Source organism: Cherax quadricarinatus, chromosome 71 (genome assembly GCF_038502225.1).
Source record: "Cherax quadricarinatus isolate ZL_2023a chromosome 71, ASM3850222v1, whole genome shotgun sequence".
In the NCBI taxonomy this organism is placed as follows: Eukaryota; Metazoa; Arthropoda; class Malacostraca; order Decapoda; family Parastacidae; genus Cherax; species Cherax quadricarinatus.
Window position 1 is genome coordinate 9393662 of NC_091362.1, and position 21474 is coordinate 9415135.

The window sequence follows — 21474 nt, forward strand, 5'->3', positions numbered from 1 at the left end:
CCTTGGTGGGAATCGGCCAGTGTGATAATAAAAATAATAAATATATATATACGTATATATATATATATATATATATATATATATATATATATATATATATATATATATATATATATAAACAATATATATATATATAAACAATATATATATATATATATATATATATATATATATATATATATAAACAATGATCTCTGGCTGAAGGAGACTCGAACCTACGAACCTTAGGACAAGGTACGCAGTGCTTTACCAATCTACCCACACTGGACCAATACCTTGGCGTGTAGCATGAGCTACACGTTTGATCCAAGGCAGCCAGCTTTCAGGGAGAAGGATTACAGCTTTTCATCTCATCCCCTGCATGCATCAGCCTTACTAGAGATTTGAACAATGCAAGGAATTCGCGAGAGCATGCGAAATATACACAAACACTGATCTCTGGCTGAAGGAGACTCGAACCTACGAACCTTAGGACAAGGTTCGCAGTGCTTTACCAATCTACCCACACTGGACCAATACCTTGGTGTGTAGCATGAGCTACACGTTTGATCGAAGGCAGCCAGCTTTCAGGGAGAAGGCTTACAGCTTTTCATCTCATCCCTTGCATGCATCAGCCTTACTAGAAATTTGAACAATGCAAGGAATTCGCGAGAGCATGCGAAATATACACAAACACTGATCTCTGGCTGAAGGAGACTCGAACCTACGAACCTTAGGACAAGGTACGCAGTGCTTTACCAATCTACCCACACTGGACCAATACCTTGGCGTGTAGCATGAGCTACACGTTTGATCCAAGGCAGCCAACTTTCAGGGAGAAGGCTTACAGCTTTTCATCTCATCCCCTGCATGCATAAGCCTTACTAGAGATTTGAACAATGCAAGGAATTCGCGAGAGTATGCGAAATATACACAAACACTGATCTCTGGCTGAAGGAGACTCGAACCTACGAACCTTAGGACAAGGTACGCAGTGCTTTACCAATCTACCCTCACTGGACCAATACCTTGGCGTGTAGCATGAGCTACACGTTTGATCCAAGGCAGCCAGCTTTCAGGGAGAAGGCTTACAGCATTTCATCTCATCCCCTGCATGCATCAGCCTTACTAGAGATTTGAACAATGCAAGGAATTCGCGAGGGCATGCGAAATATACACAAACACTGATCTCTGGCTGAAGGAGACTCGAACCTACGAACCTTAGGACAAGGTATGCAGTGCTTTACCAATCTACCCACACTGGACCAATACCTTGGCGTGTAGCATGAGCTACACGTTTGATCCAAGGCAGCCAGCTTTCAGGGAGAAGGTTTACAGCTTTTCATCTCATCCCCTGCATGCATCAGCCTTACTAGAGATTTGAACAATGCAAGGAATTCGCGAGAGCATGCGAAATATACACAAACACTGATCTCTGGCTGAAGGAGACTCGAACCTACGAACCTTAGGACAAGGTACGCAGTGCTTTACCAATCTACCCACACTGGACCAATACCTTGGCGTGTAGCATGAGCTACACGTTTGATCCAAGGCAGCCAGCTTTCAGGGAGAAGGCTTACAGCTTTTCATCTCATCCCCTGCATGCATCAGCCTTACTAGAGATTTGAACAATGCAAGGAATTCGCGAGAGCATGCGAAATATACACAAACAATGATCTCTGGCTGAAGGAGACTCGAACCTACGAACCTTAGGACAAGGTACGCAGTGCTTTACCTATCTACCCACACTGGACCAATACCTTGGCGTGTAGCATGAGCTACACGTTTGATCCAAGGCAGCCAGCTTTCAGGGAGAAGGCTTACAGCTTTTCATCTCATCCCCTGCATGCATCAGCCTTACTAGAGATTTGAACAATGCAAGGAATTCGCGAGAGCATGCGAAATATACACAAACACTGATCTCTGGCTGAAGGAGACTCGAACCTACGAACCTTAGGACAAGGTACGCAGTGCTTTACCAATCTACCCACACTGGACAATACCTTGGCGTGTAGCATGCGCTACACGTTTTATCCAAGGCAGCCAGCTTTCAGGGAGAAGGCTTACAGGGGATGAGATGAAAAGCTGTAAGCCTTCTCCCTGAAAGCTGGCTGCCTTGGATTAAACGTGTAGTGCATGCTACACACCAAGGTATTGTCCTAAGGTTCGTAGGTTCGAGTCTCCTTCAGCCAGAGATCAGTGTTTGTGTATATTTCGCATGCTCTCGCGAATTCCTTGGATTGTTCAAATCTCTAGTAAGGCTGATGCATGCAGGGGATGAGATGAAAAGCTGTAAGCCTTCTCCCTGAAAGCTGGCTGCCTTGGATCAAACGTGTAGCGCATGCTACACGCCAAGGTATTGTCCAGTGTGGGTAGATTGCTAAACACTGCGTACCTTGTCCTAAGGTTCGTAGGTTCGAGTCTCCTTCAGCCAGAGATCAGTGTTTGTGTATAGTTCGCATGCTCTCGCGAATTCCTTGTATATATATATATATATATATATATATATATATATATATATATATATATATATATATATATATATATATATATATATATATATATATATAATCGTAAACAGGCGATCTAACATTTCAGAACAAACCACAATGCTGCAAAACAACAACAGATAGGAGGGGGAAATTCTTTGAGACAAGACAGGTATCAATGGCAGCGCATGAAACAGGAAGGTCCATCACCGACCCAAAGAACTACATCTCCCGTCCCCTCACACCCTTCCCGGGTAAGTGGAGGTGGACGACCTCAAAGGTTTATGGAAAGCAAGTTACAGAATTTTAATGAACGCAGTAGTCAGCCCAGAACTGCATCTAATCGATATCAACTGATATATTGCCACATGGAATCATTTTACCTAAGTATTTAATAAACCCCAAACTCAAGCTTTATGTAACATTGAAGTATTATTCAAATTCACTCATTGTCAACCCACACTATCATATATCAGAGAATGTTCCAGAAGTGCCAGGAGGCCTTTACACAGATCTCTACATATTTACCTATTATCCACATATTTACGGGTCGTGCTCCATGACAATTGCACTGTTTCTTTACACTTGGACCCCCAACCGTTATAAATGACTGCCTGACTTACCTAGGCTATCCTAAGGAACTCACATATATGATGTTATGTAAGTTGTAGTCACATCAACTTTTATAACTGTATCTGTATGCAGGGCCTAAGCAGACTACTAATGCTATGGAATTCCCCATATATGGCACTACCGACGATGGAACGTGATTTCCAACTGGCGAAACGTGTTGAATAGTCTATCATAGTCTACCCTCACAACGAAACTAGAGTAATTGAGTTCTAACATGCGCATAATCTCCTCACCTAAGAGCATGTTAAACCTCCCGGTATTCGTTATGTACTGTGGTATTTTTCCACATACTGTGACCCAGATGGATGGGATTCCCATGGGACCAAATGTGTAGGAAAGGTGCGGAGAACGCTGGTCTAACATCACTAAATCCTTACGAGGACCCGTTACATAATGAGCAATCCGGGTATTTTGTATAGCATCCTTACTTGAGACTGTACACAAAAGTCTCAGCTAAATTATTTTACCTAAGTGGTTAATACACTCAAGTTTTATGTTCCAGAAAGTGCCACCAGAGAAGATTCTCTACAAAGATCCCTAAATATTTACTTACTTCTATAATATTTATCTATCATTTTCATGCCAGTGACAATTTTTCATAACTCTAGGACCCCCAGAAGCGATAAGTCACTCTGCCCGACTTCCTCTGGCTGCCCTAGGAAACTCACCTATATGTTGCTATGTATTTACAGTCACATAAACTTGTATAGTAGTACTCGTATATAAGGACTAAATAAGCTTACTACTTCTAGCTATCTCTTGCAGTATACCATCACAACGGCACCAGAAAAACTGAGAAATGACAAGGGCATATTCTCACCTAGACCTTCTTATATGAGATGCTATACTTTTTTGGAATTGCGATCTTCGATAGGTGAAACATGTGGAACAGTTTATCAAAAAGAAACCAGAGAAATTGTCGATAACAGGGGCATACTCTCACTCCCACCTATGAGGATGTAAACCTTCTGGAATATCCTATATACTGCGACACAAACGAATGGGATCTGCGACGGCAAAACGTGCAGAACAGGTGTGGAAAATGCTGGTCTAATGTCACCAAATTCTCACGAGGACCCGTTACATAAAGAGCAATCCGGGGATTTTGTATATCATCCTTGCTTAAGATTGTGCACATCTGACTGCTCAATAGCAGTGACTTCGTACATTCCATCGCTTAAGTTATACAAAGCATTTCTATTATGTTTTATGGAAGAAGATTCAGTTATGTTCCTTTCTATTACTGAATTATTGGGTACAATGACCGAGTTGCTGCCCACCTTGGTGGATGACTGCTAGTACTAAAGTGAGTAAAGATTGCATTTAATTCCTGAGCTGTCTTTAATGAGTAATAATGTTGATCTAGTCTGATTTCCAGTGGTTTACCTGTCTGCTCGACGTACGAAAGAGATCATAGTGTACATGAGACCTTGTAAACTCCACCAGCAATGTTGGGTGGTGTATTCTTAATAAACTTCTGCTTCACTGTCCAGATGTTCTTGAAAACAGTATTTATATTGAACATTTTTATTGCATTACGCAGGCTGGCCATATTCTCACTGTAAAGCAAAACCAGTATATTTTTCCCAGAAGGCACTTCCCCAGGTTGAGTCCCGTAGAAAGTCTTCTTGACTGTCAGTAACTTCGCTGCCTGACCACGGTCGAGTGAGGTTGTGCGCTGCACCCCTCTGCTGTTCAGGCGAGCTACCTTGTATCAACATGGCGCTGAGTGTGAGGAGGCGCGTAAATACCATTGGTATTGAGCTGCTTCGTGGGGCGATTTCACCCTCTTCAGTGCAAGTCTTACTCCCGACAATCATTAGGGAGACCTATGGAATCCAGGACGATGAGGTGTATGGTGTAGCCCTGAATGGGGCTTATAGAATCTTCGTCAAACTGAATTCCACGTCCGTGTATGAGTCTTTGGTGACGAGGTTCCAAGACGTGAGTCTTGACGCTACTCCAGCTGTGAAGGTGCGTTTGATCGACGTATCTCGCCACTTTACGTGGGTTAAGATACGTAATGTCCCATTTGAGGCAGATGAGGCTGACATAAGGAGTGTTTTTGAGACATATGGAACCGTACATCTGGCACAAAAGGGCAAGTGGACGGCAGGTGCTTACATGGGACGTCCGGAGGGTACCTTTTCCCTGAAGATGACTCTGAGACATCCCATACCGTCTTACGTCGTGTTGGAGGACTTCAGGACGCAAGTTATGGTATCGTATGCCGGACAGAGACGTACGTGCAGAATATGTGGGGCATACGACCATATGGCGGCAGAGTGCGTGAAGCTGAGGAGGGCGCCAGCGCAAACTGGTGAAGCACCAGTTACCAGCGTGATAGCTGTTGAGAGCCCAGTGCGCAAGCAAGGGCCTGGGCGCTTGTGGAGTGAAGAGGTGGAGGATTCCAAAGAGGAGAATGGCATGTGTGAGGTAAGCTGTGATGTAAAAGGATCTGTTACTACACAAAGGACAAGTACAGAAGTGCAAGTGCAGGAGGAGGTGCAGGCTCTAGAGGAAGAGCTTCAGGAGGTGTTAAGGACATTGACACCGCCTGCAGAGGATGTTGTTCCTGAGCTGGTGAGAGACACGGCGGTGCCTGTAGAGGAATGTAAGGATAAAAAACATAGCAGGGTTGACGGGCCAACTAGTAAGAGAGAGTTGTCGCCGTGTGCTGTGGAACGGGGCGTGGTGGAGGTTGAGGTTCATCGTGAGGGAACCTCAGAAGATAACATGGATGTAGAGGGCATCACGAGGAAGAGAGCGGCGGCGTCAGACTCAGATGATGTCCTGACGCCGGCGCAGAGGTCTGGGAGGAAGGAAGAGCAATGTCGAAGCAGTCACGATAAGAGGCATCGCAAAAAAGGGGGAGGGGTTGATGGTGTGAAGCCTTGTGCTGGCTCTGGGGCAGGAGGCCCTGGGATGAATGAAGAGAGGAGGAAGGGTTGGAAACTATAAAGAGGCCTTAGGTGTATGACTGTGAACGTAAATGGACTGTGTAATAGTGTGAAGAAGGAATGGTTTCGAATGTTTCTGTATAAATATAGGGTGGATGTAGTGTTCCTGCAAGAACACAATTTCAAGGAGGGAAGAGTGCTCGAGGTGGAGGGGTTTCAGGTCATGACTCTGCCATCTGCACGTCTGAAAGGTGGTGTGGGTATATTGATCAGGGAGGCAAGCCCGTTTGTGTTGCTAAGAAGTGAGGGGGGAGGAGGGGGAAGAGTATTGCGCGTGGATGGGTGGTGGATGGGACAGCGGGTATCTTTTGTATGTGTGTATGCACCAGCGGAAAATGATGTGAGGGTAAAAAGGGATTTTGTATGTGAAGAACTAGTTTTCTTCTTACGTGGTTTACCTGCAGTGGCCATCGTTGGTGGCGACTGGAACTGCGTTATTAGGAGGGCTGACGTGGAACCAAAAGGGGCGGGGCACGTGTCGGCGGCCTTGCGAGATCTTTTGAGGGATATTCAGTTGCGGGATGCGGTTGGAGGAGGGGCGTGGGAGGTAGAGCACACTTTTGTAAGACGGGGTTACGCTGCTAGGTTGGATAGGCTGTATATATCTCAAGGGGTTGGGTTGACATTTTTCCGTACAATAGAAGTAGCTTATTCGGATCATCGGGCGGTAGTAGCAGAGGTGGCGTGGGAGTCACTAGCAGGTATATCTAGGGGATATTGGAAATTAAATACAAGTGTGTTAGGTGATGAGGAGGGGATAGAGGGATTTGCAACGCTGTGGGAGGGGTTACGTGCAGAGATAAAAGGGGTAGAGGATGTGGTGATGTGGTGGGATGGTGTGGCTAAAGAACGGATTAAGCAATATTACGTAAAGGAAGGGAAACGTATCAATTCTTTAAAATATGGGCTTGCTAACTATTTGGAGGATAGATTACGGGGTTGTTATGCGAGGGGGGCGGTGGCGGGCACTTATCCAATGGATGAAATTATGGCAATTAAAGGGAGGCTGCGTGAGGTACAGGATGAGAGGTTCCAAGCGGTGCGGGTACAGGCGGGGGTGGAAGAGGTGTTATGGGGCGATAGACCTTCATCGTGCGTATTGCGTAGGCAGAAACAAAGACAGCAGGCAATGACTATTCCATGGTTGGAGGTTCATGAATCGATAGGAGGGTACAGGGAGGGGCAGGTCATACAAGCTACGGAAGGAATGGGGGCGTTTGCTGACAAGTGGTATGAGAAGTACTGGCAACGAGAAGGGGTAGAGGATGGGGTTTTAGAACAGGTGTGTGGGAGTGTGGTATGTCAGTTGCGTAACAGTGATAGGGAAGCACTGGGTGGCGAAATAACTGAGGGGGAAATATGGAGGGCTTTAAGTGGAATGCGAAAGGGCAAAGCACCGGGAATTGATGGACTCCCGGTAGAGTTTTATCAGCAGCATTGGGAACTATTGAGGCATTTTCTGGTTAGGTTATTAAATTGCATGAAGGAGAGAGGTGAGCTGGGTGAGAAGCAGGCAACGGCTGTCGTTGTATTGGTACCGAAGGGTAAGGGGCAGCATACGCTTCGGGATTACCGGGCGATCTCGTTGTTATGCGCAGATTATAAATTGTTTGCGAAGATTTTGGGAAATCGGGTCAAGTGTGTGGTAGGGCGGGTAGTATCAAAAACTCAGTTTGGTTTGCCAGGGAGGTCTATGGTGGAGGGGCATGGGTTACTTAGGGATTTCGTGGAGGCAAAAGGGGGGGGGAGGGAGGGAGGTTTGGTGGCGCTCGATTGGCAAGGGGCATACGATAGAGTGGATCGGAAAGCATTGAAAGCCATCCTCAGGGGTCAGGGGTTTGGGGAAGAAATAGTGGGCTGGGTTGAGGCGTTGTATGGAGGTGCAATGGCGAGGGTACAGATTAATGGTCGATTGGGTGGGAAGATTGTAATGGGTAGGGGACTTAGGCAGGGGTGTCCTATGTCACAATTATTGTTTGCATGCGTACAGGACCCCTTTTATAGATTGATGGAGCAGCGTATGTGTCACGTAGAGGGACCAGGGTGTGAGGTTGCGAGGGTTTGGCCAGTTTTAATTGGGTATGTGGATGATACAACTGTTCTGATCAGGGAGGGGATGTCAATGGACACATTAGACGGGGTAGTACAAATGTTCGCAGGGGCAACTGGTATGAGGGTAAATTCAGATAAATCCATGGTCATGGGGTTAGGAGCTTGGGCGGGTAGGGTTGATTGGGGTAGTGCAGTTGTGAGGAAGCAGGTGAATTCGTTAAAAATCTGTGGTCTTATTTATGCAGACGATCTACCTGTGGCACGCATGGAAAACTCGCTTAGGATGGTAGAAAGGATTCAGGGACGCTTGGGTGCATTGCGACCTTATCATTTGACCCTTGTGCAGCGTGCCATTGTTGTTAATATCTTACTGTATAGCAAAGTATGGCACGTGGCAGCCGTGTTCCCATTAACTGGGCCAGCAATAACGAACATACTTAGGAAGGTTTTTAAATTCTTGTGGGGTTCGAGCTGTGATTGGATTAAGAGAGATGTGGTAATGTTACCTGTAAGTAAGGGGGGGCTGGGATTGCTGGACTTAAAGCGGAGGGTCAAATGTGTCTTCATTAAAAGGGAGGTGATGAGGGAAAGTGTGGGTGGGGGGGGGGGGGTTGGCCAGGATCCATAACAGATTGCAACGGATGTATACAGGAGTTGAGTTGCATGAGTGTGAAACTGTGTTGAGGGCTCTGGCGTGGGATCGAGAGCCAGCAAAGGTTAAAATAGGTAGGTTGTGTAGATTGTTAGCCGGGAGGGTTGTAGCGCCTGTAGAGGGAATTTTCCCCATGTATGCATGGGGAAGTATATGGAATAGGTTGAGTAGGATGAGGTTGCAACCTCGTGTTCGGGATGTAATGTATCGTTTTCTGCACGGCATTTTACCGTCGGGTGTGGTTCTACGGGATAGACGAGTCGTTGACGGGGGGGAGTGTGGGATATGTGGTGGGGAGGAGTCGGCTTTTCATGTAGTATATTTTTGTGATGGACTGAGGAGTGTCAAGGGGTGGTTAAATAGGGTGATAAATAGGATAGGAGGTAAAGGAATTTCTGTATTGAGAGCATTAAGTCTCGACGTGGGGGGTTGGGAGGAACGTGTAATCAGAGCTGTGGGATACATTATGGCAGATTATATCTATATAGTGTGGGGATTGCGGGGCAAACAGGTTACTGAGGTGAAGAGGAGGGTGTTAGCGTTAACGTTCTATAAAACGGTATGTAGAAATAAGGAAATTTATGGGAGGAGGTGGGTGAAGGATTTTTCAGAGGGATATAGGCAACTTACGTTACAGGTTTTATTAGACTTGTAATATACGAGGGAGGGGAGGGTATGATTGGAAAGTGTTGCTGGGGTAGGGAAGTCAGGGGTGAAAACAGGGTTGCCTCCCTGGTAATGGATAACAAAAGTTTTGCGAGAGTGTTGGATGAGTGATGCATGAGTGAATAATATGTGGACCACGGGTGCTAGCACCTGTGGAGCTGGCCAGTTTTTGTGTGACAGGACTTTATACTTATTATACATATTGTGTGTGGTAATATTGATTTACGGTAATGACATTGTAATTTGGAGATTTGCTATAATAATTGCATGTGTTTGCTCCAACTTGTTTTCTAGGTGCCTTGCACTGCATAGTGTTGATGCTGTGATCATGCACGGTGTCCAGAGATATGATGTGATATGTTTGTATTAATGTCTGTGCATTATTGTTCGTCACTGGTGTTCTGCAATTTTCAGTTTTGTTTTGAGAGTAAAGAGGTTAATGCACGTCAGATAGTGTAAATAAAGTTGGGCAACAGTGGTGTTATAGGTTTTTGTGGTTAGGTGCGTGCTAGGCACAGTCTTTATGTGTTACTTGTGTCATGGTTATATTTTATGTTGTATTGTACTGTTGTCAATAGCACTATGTAATGTCCATATAAGCTGTATAGAGCTTGAATGTCATAGTTGAAGCTGTGTTATTGTTTTAACACTGGAATTGCATGTTTAAATGTGTAAAGGCTTACATGTGTTGGATTTTGAGACTAAGTTTATTCTTATGGTTTTGTAGTAATTTTGTATGTCCTTGTGACTTTTCTATATCACCATTGTTGTGTAATACATATTGTTATGTAACTGAACCATTAGGACAATTACATAAATTAATGTTTGGATCATTGCTGTGTGACTTTAGATTAGGCAACATTCATTGTTTATAGTATGTTAGGTTGTAAATAGTGGGGTGGTTGGATAACCACTAGGGGGGGGGGGTAATATGTCTGTATAATATGTTCAGTGCAATGCATTGCATGGTCTGTAGTCGATCATTAAGTACCATTTCGAGGGATGTGTATATAAAAGTGTTGTTCATATCATGTAATTCTGTTGAGTAGCTCCAACAGGTTTGGGTTAAGTGATAGGATGAGGGAGCAGGGAGGGGAGGGGGTGTACCCACACGGAGTTGTAAGTGTGGTGTGTAACATTAGCTGTAGGGAGGATTGTGTTAATTTATAGACTTAAATGAGTTTTACATATTATATTTTGTAATGTCATGTTTAAAATAAAATATAAAAAAAAAAAAAAAAAAAAATAAAATTGAGTAAGGAGTTAGGAGATATTTCCATGGCCATGTTACGTGTTCGAACATAGTATTTAACTTCAAATACGAACATAGAGTTCATAACACAGAGCTTAATAAGTTCAATAATTATATTATAACGACGTACAAAATACTTAGATTAACTGATATGGTGGATTTACTGGCAAGAGGAGTTCTGTAGCACTAATATATATTTTATTTCTGTGTCATTGGTCAGTCTAAAAGGAGAATTAGATGGTTATTAAATTTTTGAAACAAAAACATTGGTTACGCTAGAAATTCCATGAGCGACTTACGTATTTTAAATTACGGCTTCTAATTTACATCCTTTCATAAATATGTAAGTGCGTTTTTTAATAATTACGTCAAAAATTCATATTAATATATGTTAAAAATAATTAATTCTGCAAGAAATATTTTTCTAATAACATATATGTAATAGTTGATAAATATCAGGAAATATGTAATGTACTTTTAACAATAATAATGTCAATAATAGCAACAAAAAACAAACACTAGAAACACCAACAATAACAAAACCAACATAAACAACACCAGTAAAAATATAAACAACAATAAAAACAGGAATAACAAGAGCAGGAAGATCAATAATAAGAACACGATAAAAAAGCAACAACATAAAAACAAAAAAGACAACAATAATAGCAACAAAAAGAATAAAAACAACAACAGCAACATCAAACAGAAAACAATAATGACAATACAACAGCTGAAACAACAACAGCGAACAACATTAACAACATTAACAACAATGAAACAACAACAGCGAACAACATTAACAACATTAACAACAATGAAACAACAACAGCGAACAACATTAACAACATTAACAACAATGAAACAACAACAGCGAACAACATTAACAACAATGAAACAACAACAGCGAACAACATTAACAACATTAACAACAATGAAACAACAACAGCGAACAACATTAACAACAATGAAACAACAACAGCGAACAACATTAACAACATTAACAACAATGAAATAACAACAGCGAACAACATTAACAACATTAACAACAATGAAACAACAACAGCGAACAACATTAACAACAATGAAACAACAACAATAAAACAACAACAAAAAACAAAGACAACAAAAACAACATAAACAACTCATAAATGATATACAGACAACAGAACGACATATAAATGATACAGTATTGATGTCTCCCCCCACAGGTGTCTTGGTACAGACGACGCGGAGATGAGATATAAATGATACAGTATTGATGTCTCCCCCCACAGGTGTCTTGGTACAGACGACGCGGAGATGAGATATAAATGATACAGTATTGATGTCTCCCCCCACAGGTGTCTTGGTACAGACGACGCGGAGATGAGATATAAATGATACAGTATTGATGTCTCCCCCCACAGGTGTCTTGGTACAGACGACGCGGAGATGAGATATAAATGATACAGTATTGATGTCTCCCCCCACAGGTGTCTTGGTACAGACGACGCGGAGATGAGATATAAATGATACAGTATTGATGTCTCCCCCCACAGGTGTCTTGGTACAGACGACGCGGAGATGAGATATAAATGATACAGTATTGATGTCTCCCCCCACAGGTGTCTTGGTACAGACGACGCGGAGATGAGATACACCTTATCACCTTTGGTTTCCACACCTACCATAATGACGACAGGTGAGGTGACACTCACACACTTCATCTTTTTTGAGATTCTCTACAATTTTCTGCAACGTAAATATATCGAATTTCGGTCATTATATGGAAAAGCTGGAGATAAATGGTACAAAATACCGAGAAGATGGAAAAATAAGCACAAATGAATTGTATAAGAATGGTATACAATACCGACAAGATGAAATTAAGACACATGTGCAACATCTGGGTATCTTTATTGTAAGATACCCAGATGTTGCACATGTGTCTTAATTTCAACAAATGCATTATAATGTGATCCTTTATTCACAACGTTTCGAAACGTCACAAACAGTTTGTGTTTACTTTTCGATATGGAAAAGTTGCTCGGCAGAACTCACTTATTTCTCATCGTAGAAGTATGGTATCCAAACCCAGTAAAAGTATTTATTTCCTGGGATTTTTTTTTCAGTTTAATAGATATTACGTAACTGCATAAATAGTTTCATAAAAAAAAGATTGGGAAAAAATGCGTTCTGGCCCACTGAACGCTGCCATTTGTTCCAGTAATATTCTCAGTCTTTAAACAAGTATAATTCATATAAATTTACTTTTTATTACATGTTTCATAGCTTCAGTAAATATTAAGGCGAATGTTTACAATAACATGGAGTAATTTTCTGTGTTTATTAGGTAAGGTTACCTTTTGTTAAGTAAAAGGACACAAGTGCAATTAATGAGGCATTTTATTGTGGCAACGTTTCGCTCTCCATGAGCTTTATTAAGCCGTTACAAACAATACAGCGAAACAGAGGGTATATAAAGGTATACAAGTACAGCATAATATAAACACATATGTTGCATAAGTGTCTCAATCTTCAACTTGTCGGTTTTGCAAACCAACAAGTTGAAGATTGAGACACTTATGCAACATATGGGAATCTTTATTAATAAGGAAACGTTTCGCCACACAGTGTCTTCATCAGTCCACTACAAATCAGAAAGGGGTAAGGAGAGGAGGGGTTCAAGGCAATCAGTCCCTCAGTCTGGAATCGATGTGTTCAGTCCACCACTCTTGTAGAAGGTACAGCATAGGGCAGGAGAAGTGGCTTATATACTGTAGCCAGGTGAGTCGAAGCAGGAGGAGGGATCACAGTGGCACTATCCAGTAGTAGTAATACTTGTGGTGGTACTAGTAGTAGTAGTAGTAGTAGTAGTAGTAGTGGTGGTGCTAGTAGTAGTAGCAATAGTAGTAGTAGTAGTGGTGGTGGTAGTAGTAGTAGTAGTAGTAGTAGTGTTAGTAGTAGCAGTAGTAGTACCTACAACTTTTGTATTATGCTTTACACCTCACTCCTCTCTACACACACTCCTGTGTGTCCTGCATTATTGTAACGCCTTGACAAATCTCCTGGAAAGCGAAACTTGGATACAATGAGACGTCACATTAGTTGTACTTGTGTCTTTTTACCTAATATATTGTCGGTAATTTTATCAGCATTATTACTGTTTTATATTGGGTTGGATTTGCTAGATTTTGATATGGTTACAGTGATTAGGATGGGTGGGAATGAGTTGGTTTTCGATAGCTCCTAACCCTACCTCACCAAACATAACTCCACCTAACTTATTAAAAACACCGAAAAAACACTATTTAACAATTTGCCCACAAAAAAGTGATTTAAATTGCAAAACACATTTTATATTGTGTAATGCGAAAATTAATTATAACTCCGGAAAGCAGCTTTTCCAAATGCTAGCCAGAATTTCAATGTTTTATATTTGAAATTAGTATCACATGTTGAATGGAACAAAACTCATCAATGTTGCCTAAAATAAGAGGTGTAACATATATTTTTTAAACATGTTCATATCGACTAAAACTCTCTCATTATGAGGCAGAAATGAATTAACAGGAAAATGGGAAGATATTCGAACCATGGTCTGTGTACATACCAAGCCTAACATTTTAATCATTCAGCCACGGAGGTTACAATACGATAAAATAACAAGGGCAACTGAGACTTGGTTATATCATTGGCACCAACTATAAACCAACTGTGCCATCCTACAACTCCATAAATTTTCCTGGTACATCTATTCTCGTACTCCTTCAAATGAAGATGAGAGAGCAGTGTAACAGTTGCTGCAGCTTATAATACCGTTCATAGTTGTGCTGGTTAAAAGTAATTTTATTGTAAACTCCGTGACTGAGTGATGTAAGCACTGAACCAAATATAAATAAGGAGCAGAGTTAAAGTCCCCACACTATATTCTGTTTATTCGTGTATAAATAAATACACACACATACACGAAGAGAACAACAGAGCGATGGTGGACACACTGGATGAAGTGGCAAGAAGAGCTCTCGCGAGCAGAGCAAAGTTACTGGTTACGGGCGATTTCAACCACAGGGAGATCGATTGGGAAAACCTGGAGCCACATGGGGGTTCCGAAACATGGAGAGCCAAGATGATGGATGTGGTACTGGAAAACCTTATGCATCAACATGTCAGGGACACTACCAGAGAGAGAGAGAGAGAGAGAGAGAGAGAGAGAGAGAGAGAGAGAGAGAGAGAGAGAGAGAGAGAGAGAGAGAGAGAGAGAGAGAGAGAGAGAGAGAGAGAGAGGGAAGGATGAACCAGCGAGACTGGACCTTGTGTTCACCCTGAGCAGTTCAGACATTTAGGACATCACATATGAGGCCCCTTGGAGCTCACACACACACACACACACACATATATATATATATATATACACACACAAACACAAACACACACACACACACACACACACACACACACACACACACACACACACACACACACACACCTAGTAGCGACCAGTGAAGAGGCGGGGCAAGGAGCTTGGACTCGACCCCTGCAACCTCAACTAGGTGAGTACAACTAGGTGAGTACACACACACACACACACACACACACACACACACACACACACACACACACACACACACACACACACACACACACAAATACACAGGTGGCAAATGTAGTCCCAATTTTTAAGAAAGGAGGCGTTAAACTACAGACAAGTGTGACTGAAGTGTATGATATGCAAAGTCATGGATAAGATTATCAGGAAGAGAGTGGTGGAGCACCTAGAAAGGAAAAAGCTTATAAACGACAACCAGCAAGCTTTCAGGGAAGGGAAATCCTGTGCCACTAACCTACTGGAGTTTTATGACAAGGTAACGGAAGTAATGAGAGAGAATGGTGGATAGTCTGCATCTTCTTGAACTGCAAGAATGCCTTCGACACAGTTCCTCACAAGAAGTTATTCAAAAACTAGAGGATCAGGCGTGCATTACAGGAAAGGCACTGCAATGGATCACAAAATATCTAACAGGAAGGCAACAATAAGTGACGGTACGTGACGAGGTGTCAGAGTGGGCGCCTGTGACGAGGAAATTCCACAGGGATCAGTCCTAGGACCAGTGCTATTTTCTGTTTATGTAAATGACATGAAGGGAAGAATAGTATCAGAAGTGTCCCTGTTTGCAGATGATGTGAAGTTAATGAAAAGAATTAGATCAAATGAGGATCAGGCAGAACTACAATGATACCTGGACAGGCTGCAAGCCTGGTCCAGCAACTGGCTCCTCGAATTTAACCTCAGTAAATGCAAAGTCATGAAGATCGTGGAAGGGAAAAGAAGACCGCAGACAGAGTATAGGCAAGGTGTCCAAAGACAGCAAACCTCACTCAAGAAAAAGGATCTTGGGGTGAGTATAATACTGAGCACATCTCCTGAGACGCACATCAGCCAGATAACTGCTGCAGCATATAGCCACCTGGCAAACCTAAAAATACCGTTCCATTACCTCAGTAACTAATCCTTCAAGACTCTGTACACAGTGTACGTCACGCCCATATTGAAGTATACAGCACAAGTTTGGAACCCACACCTGGTCAAGCACATCAAGAAATTAGAGAATGTGCAGAATTTTGCAACAAGACTAGTCCCAGAGCTAAAGGGAATATTCAACGATGAAAGGTTAAGGGAAAATCTGCCTGATGGCACTGGAGGATAGGAGGGTTAGGGGAGACATGATAACGATATATAAATTACAGCGAGGAATTGACAAGGTGGACAGAGACAGGATGTTCCAGAGATGGGTCTCAGAAACAGAGGGTCACAATTGGAAGTTGAAGACTCAGATGGGTCATAGAGATGCTACGAAATATTTCTTCAGTCACAGAGTTGTCAGGAAGTGGAATAGTCTGGAAAGTGACTCAGTGGAGGCTTTAAGACAAGGACTGATGAAGCTCATGGAGCAGTGAGAGAGAGGACCTAGTAGCGATCCGTGAATAGGCAGGGGCCAGGAGCTTTGAATCGACCCTTTCAACCACAAATAGGTGAGTACAAATAGGCTAGTACACACACACACACTCACGTCATGAAATTAGAGAAAGTGCAAAGGTTTGCAACAAGGCTGGTTCCAGAGCTAAGGACAATGTCCTATGAAGAAAGGTTAAGGCAAATCGGTCTGACAACACTGAAGGACAGGAGGGTCAGGGGAGACATGATAACGACATACAAAATACTGCGTGGAATAGACAAGGTGGACAGAGACAGGATGTTCCAGAGACGGGACACAGAACCAAGGGGGTCACAGTTGGAAGCTGAAGATTCAGATGAGTCAAAGGGATGTTAGGAATTATTTCTTCAGCCACAGAGTTGTTAGGAAGTGGAATAATCTGGCAAGCGATGTAGTGGAGGCAGGAACCATACATAGTTTTAAGACGAGGTGTGATAAAGCTCATGGAGCAGGGAGAGGGAGGACCCAATAGCGGTCAGTGAAGAGGCAGGGCCAGGAGCTGAGACTCGGCCCCTGCAACCACAATTAGGTGAGTACAATTAGGTGAGCACATACACACACACACACACACACCCACACACAGAACACCTGATGTGAAGACATCAACGAGTCATGGTACGCGACGAGGTGTCAGAGTGAGCACCTGTTAGGAGCGCCGTTACCCTGGGGTCAGTCCTAGGAACGGTGCTGTTTTTGGTATATGTGAATGACATGACGGAAGGAATAGACTCAGAAGTGTCCTTGTTTGCAGACGATGTGAAGTTAATGAGGAGAACTTAATCGGGGGATGACCAGGCAGGACTAAAAAAGGATCTGGGTAGGCTGCAGGCCTGGTCCACAAACTGGCTTGTGGAGTTCAACCCCACCAAGTGGAAAGTCATGAAGATTGGGGAAGGGCGAAGAAGACTGCAGACGGAGTACAGTCTAGGGGGGCTAGAGACTACGAACCTCACTTAAAGAAAAGGATGTTGGGATGCGTATAACACCGGACACATCTCCTGAGGCGCACATCAACCAAATAACTGCTGCAGCATAAGGCCGCCTACAAAACCTAAGAATAGCATTCTGACATTTCAATAAAGACTCGTTCAGGACCCTGTTCACCGTGTACACTAGGCCTATATTGGAGTATGCGGCAACAGTTTGCTAGGTAAAAGAACACAAGTGCAACTAATGATATTTTATTGTGGCAACGTTACGGTCTTCAGGAGCTTTATGAAGCAGTTACAAACAATACATGGACACGCTAGGTATATATAGGTTGAGTGAGGTGTAATACTAGTGCTAGTAGTAGTAGTAGTAGTAGTAGTAGTAACATTAGTTGTAGTAGTAGTAGTTGTAATATAATATGGCAGAGCAATCAACTTGTCAATGCAGGAGTTTACACTATACCTTGAGGAGGCTGTGACAGGATATATGTAAGTGAAACAGCAAGGAACCTCGAAACACGCCTCAATGAACGCATTAACGCATTAAGCAATGATTGCTTAAACAACGCCTGCATACAACACCGGAATTAGACCAGTCACCTCATGAAATTCAACAACGCCCGACTGGTAATCAGAGAACCCTGTTTCCGCAGACGTAAATGCCTTTAATCATCATTAATCGCTGTTTTTAATATAATCAAACAAAATAGAGGCAGGTTCATCATTTCTGGAGTATTAGCAAAAATCCTCCTCAAAACAATAAACCCTGCCATCACATAGTCTCTGATGCTAATACTACACAAGAACAAAGCAGAGGAAGAACACTGAAACAGACCTCAAATCCAACCACTAATAGAAATATATACCTAAACGGTTTTTATGCTACCCAAGTAATAGCTTTTACACACTTTTACTCATGTGCAAGTTGATTATTGTACCATATTGTATTACTACTACTACTACTACTACTACTACTACTACTACTACTACTACTACTACTACTACTACTACTACTACAACTACCACTAGTATAACACCTCACTCTATGCCTATATATATCCTCTGTGTCCATATATTGTTTGTAACGGCTTGACAAAGCTCCCGGAGAGCGAAACGTTGGCACAATAAAATTTCACTTGTGTTCTTAACATACTGTGGTAATTCTACCACTATATATATACAGCACCAGTTTTGAAACCCACACCTAGCCAAGCACATAAGGAAATTAGTGAAAGTGCTAAGGTTTACAACGAGACTGGTCCCGCAGCTAAGGGGAATATCCTACGAGGAAAGGTTTAGGGAAATCGACCTGACAGCACTGGAGGACAGGAGAGAGAGGGCAGATATGATAACGACACATAAAATACTGGCAGGAATCGACAAGGTGGATAGAGACAGGTTTGTTCCCAAGATGAGACACAGCAACAAGGGGTCACAGTTGTAAGTAGAAGACTCAGATAAATCGCAGGGATGTTAGGAAGTATTTCTTCAATCACAGAGTTTTCAGGAAGTGGAATAGTCTGGGAAGTGATGCATTGGAGGCAGGATAGATACATTAAGAAGAAGTATGATAAAGTTCATGGAGCAGGAAGTGACCTAGTAGTGGCTAGTAAGGAGGCGGGGCCAGGAGCTGTGAAACGACCCCCGCAACCACAACTAGGTGAGTACACACACACACACACACACACACACAGGAGTGGCACGAAAGAGTCAAAGAGGCATCACCGGACATCATAGCTCTCACAGAAACCGAGCTTACAGGTATGATAACAGATGCCATGTGAAGGCTTACTCAGCCCTGTAACAACTTCAGTCAGTATTACTAAGGCTGGCTCCTCCTCAGGAAAATTAATGTATAGAAAAAGAATAAAAACTGACAAACATAAACACTTTATTATTTAGAAAATATAAAATATAAAACACTTAAATATGAAGTATTAATCCTACATTAAAGAAAATGAAAAATGGAAAATATAAATGATAACTGAATTCAACGCTAATATAAATGTATATAAAACGTGGGTGTCTGGTGTTGGTGACACTGCGTGTTGTTGAAATCGTAGCCGTTGCTGATGATGGGGGGGGGGTCGCAGGTGTTGATGACAACCCACCGGCTCGTTCTTCACAGATTTTCTAGCTTTCAATAATCCTTCCAGATGACTGGAAAGCAGGTTTTCTACCCTGCAATGATGAGGGGTTATATCCTGCTACTTGCATGCACAAACAGGTAAGTGGATCAAAATTCGAGACATCTCAGAACGTTAGTCCGTCTCCTTCAATTCTACTCGTTGATTGGCAGGTGACCCTCTCTGTCATCCAAGCTGGATAGATAGACAGGTTACCCACTGCTTAAGAAATCACTCTCCATGATAAGTACAATACCTAAAAGATGTGGTGATTATTACAACAGACAACTTAGAGCAAGACCGAAAGGACTAAGTTTATTATTGGTCAAAAGTGAAGCTTTCAACCAATAAATCCACTAGAATACAAAGCAGGCATGTACTTACAGTAGTGCTGGGAGCTGTGAGTCTAGTGATTACTGTTTGGACCGGAGCCCCACACGTCACCTTTCGGGGGAGGGGGAAGAAGAAGGGGAAGAGATTGAGGGAGCTAGACTGACCCTACCTTAACAAGCAGCTTGCAATCAAACTATCACTTTCGGGGTGGGGGGAAAAAAAGGCGGGAATAGCGGGAGCTAGACTTGCTTTACCTTAACAAGTAGCCGGCAAGCAAACTATCACTTTCAGGGAGGGTGAAAAAGGGGGGGGGGGATAGCGGGAGCTGGACTTACGCTACCTTAACAAGTAGCCGGCAATGAAACTATTGTTACTATATCGCTACTCCTATCTATTGAACTTTTCCCTCACACTCCCCCATACCAAGACTTATAGTCAAGGAGTATAAGAAGAATAGGCAAGGAAAAAGTTCTAACATGTGGAAGTCGCGTAAGGCAACAAATCTTCTACTGACTGTCACGACTTAACCAGTCAGAGAAATAATTGGATGAACCATTGATATACACAATATGGAACTTAAAAGCCTGGAGTGCCAATGTCCACCTCAAGAGGCGACTGTTGGTTCCTTTAAAAGTTTCTAGGTATATCAAAGGTTTGTGGTCCATTTCTAAAATGAATTCTTTTCCCAGCAAATAAAATTTAAGTTTGGAGATACCCCACGCAAGGGCTAAACATTCCTTTTCTATTGTGGAGTATCTCGTTTCTGCGGGAAGGAGTTTCCGGCTTAGGAAGCATACAGGGAAGGGAGTACCATCATGGTATTGTAGTAACACCGCACCTAAGACAGTATTGGAGGCATCAGTTCTTAAACAAAATGTTTTATTAATATCTGGAATCTTAAGTATAGGGTCTTTCGAAAAGATACTTTTAATCTCATTAAACTTTTCCCGAGCTACGTCGGAAAGTTCAAGAGGTTCCTTCACAGACTTTTTAAGGAAGTCGGATAAGATGTCTGTAAGATCAGCAAGGTTCGGAATAAACCGTGCATAAAAATTTACAGAACCAAGAAAGCTATGCATGAGCTTCTTGGTTTTGGGAATTTAAATTCTAATAAAGCTTTGATCTTACTGGGGAGAGGCTGCAGAGAGTTATTAGAAGTATCAGTCCAAGATATCTAATCTTGTTATACCCAAGGAAGCATTTCTTCGGCTTGGCAGTGAGGCCATGTGAGCATAACCTACGTAAAACTGATGTTAATGTTTGGATATGCTCGCCCCACGTGGATGTCATTACGTAAATGTTATCAAAATAAACTGAAACATTTGGCATATTACCCAAGACCTTTCTCATCAGTGTCACGTAGGTAGCACAGGCAGTTACCAAACCGAAGGGCATAGTTCTACATTGCATCAGTCCTTGGTGTGT

General features: G+C 42.6%; 1 protein-coding gene across 2 annotated transcripts in view; it reads left to right on the forward strand.

Annotated features, from left to right (window-relative positions):
• Positions 1–21474, forward strand: part of LOC128700274 (lachesin-like) — a 245371-nt gene that overhangs the window by 111666 nt on the left and 112231 nt on the right. The window contains exon 4 of one of the 2 annotated variants that reach the window (XM_053793331.2): positions 12291–12367. The exons of the other annotated variant lie outside the window; for it this stretch is intronic. Within the exon in view, the coding sequence (XP_053649306.2) occupies positions 12291–12367 (77 nt within the window). The remainder of the gene's footprint in view (positions 1–12290; positions 12368–21474) is intronic. 2 annotated transcript variants of the gene reach the window in all.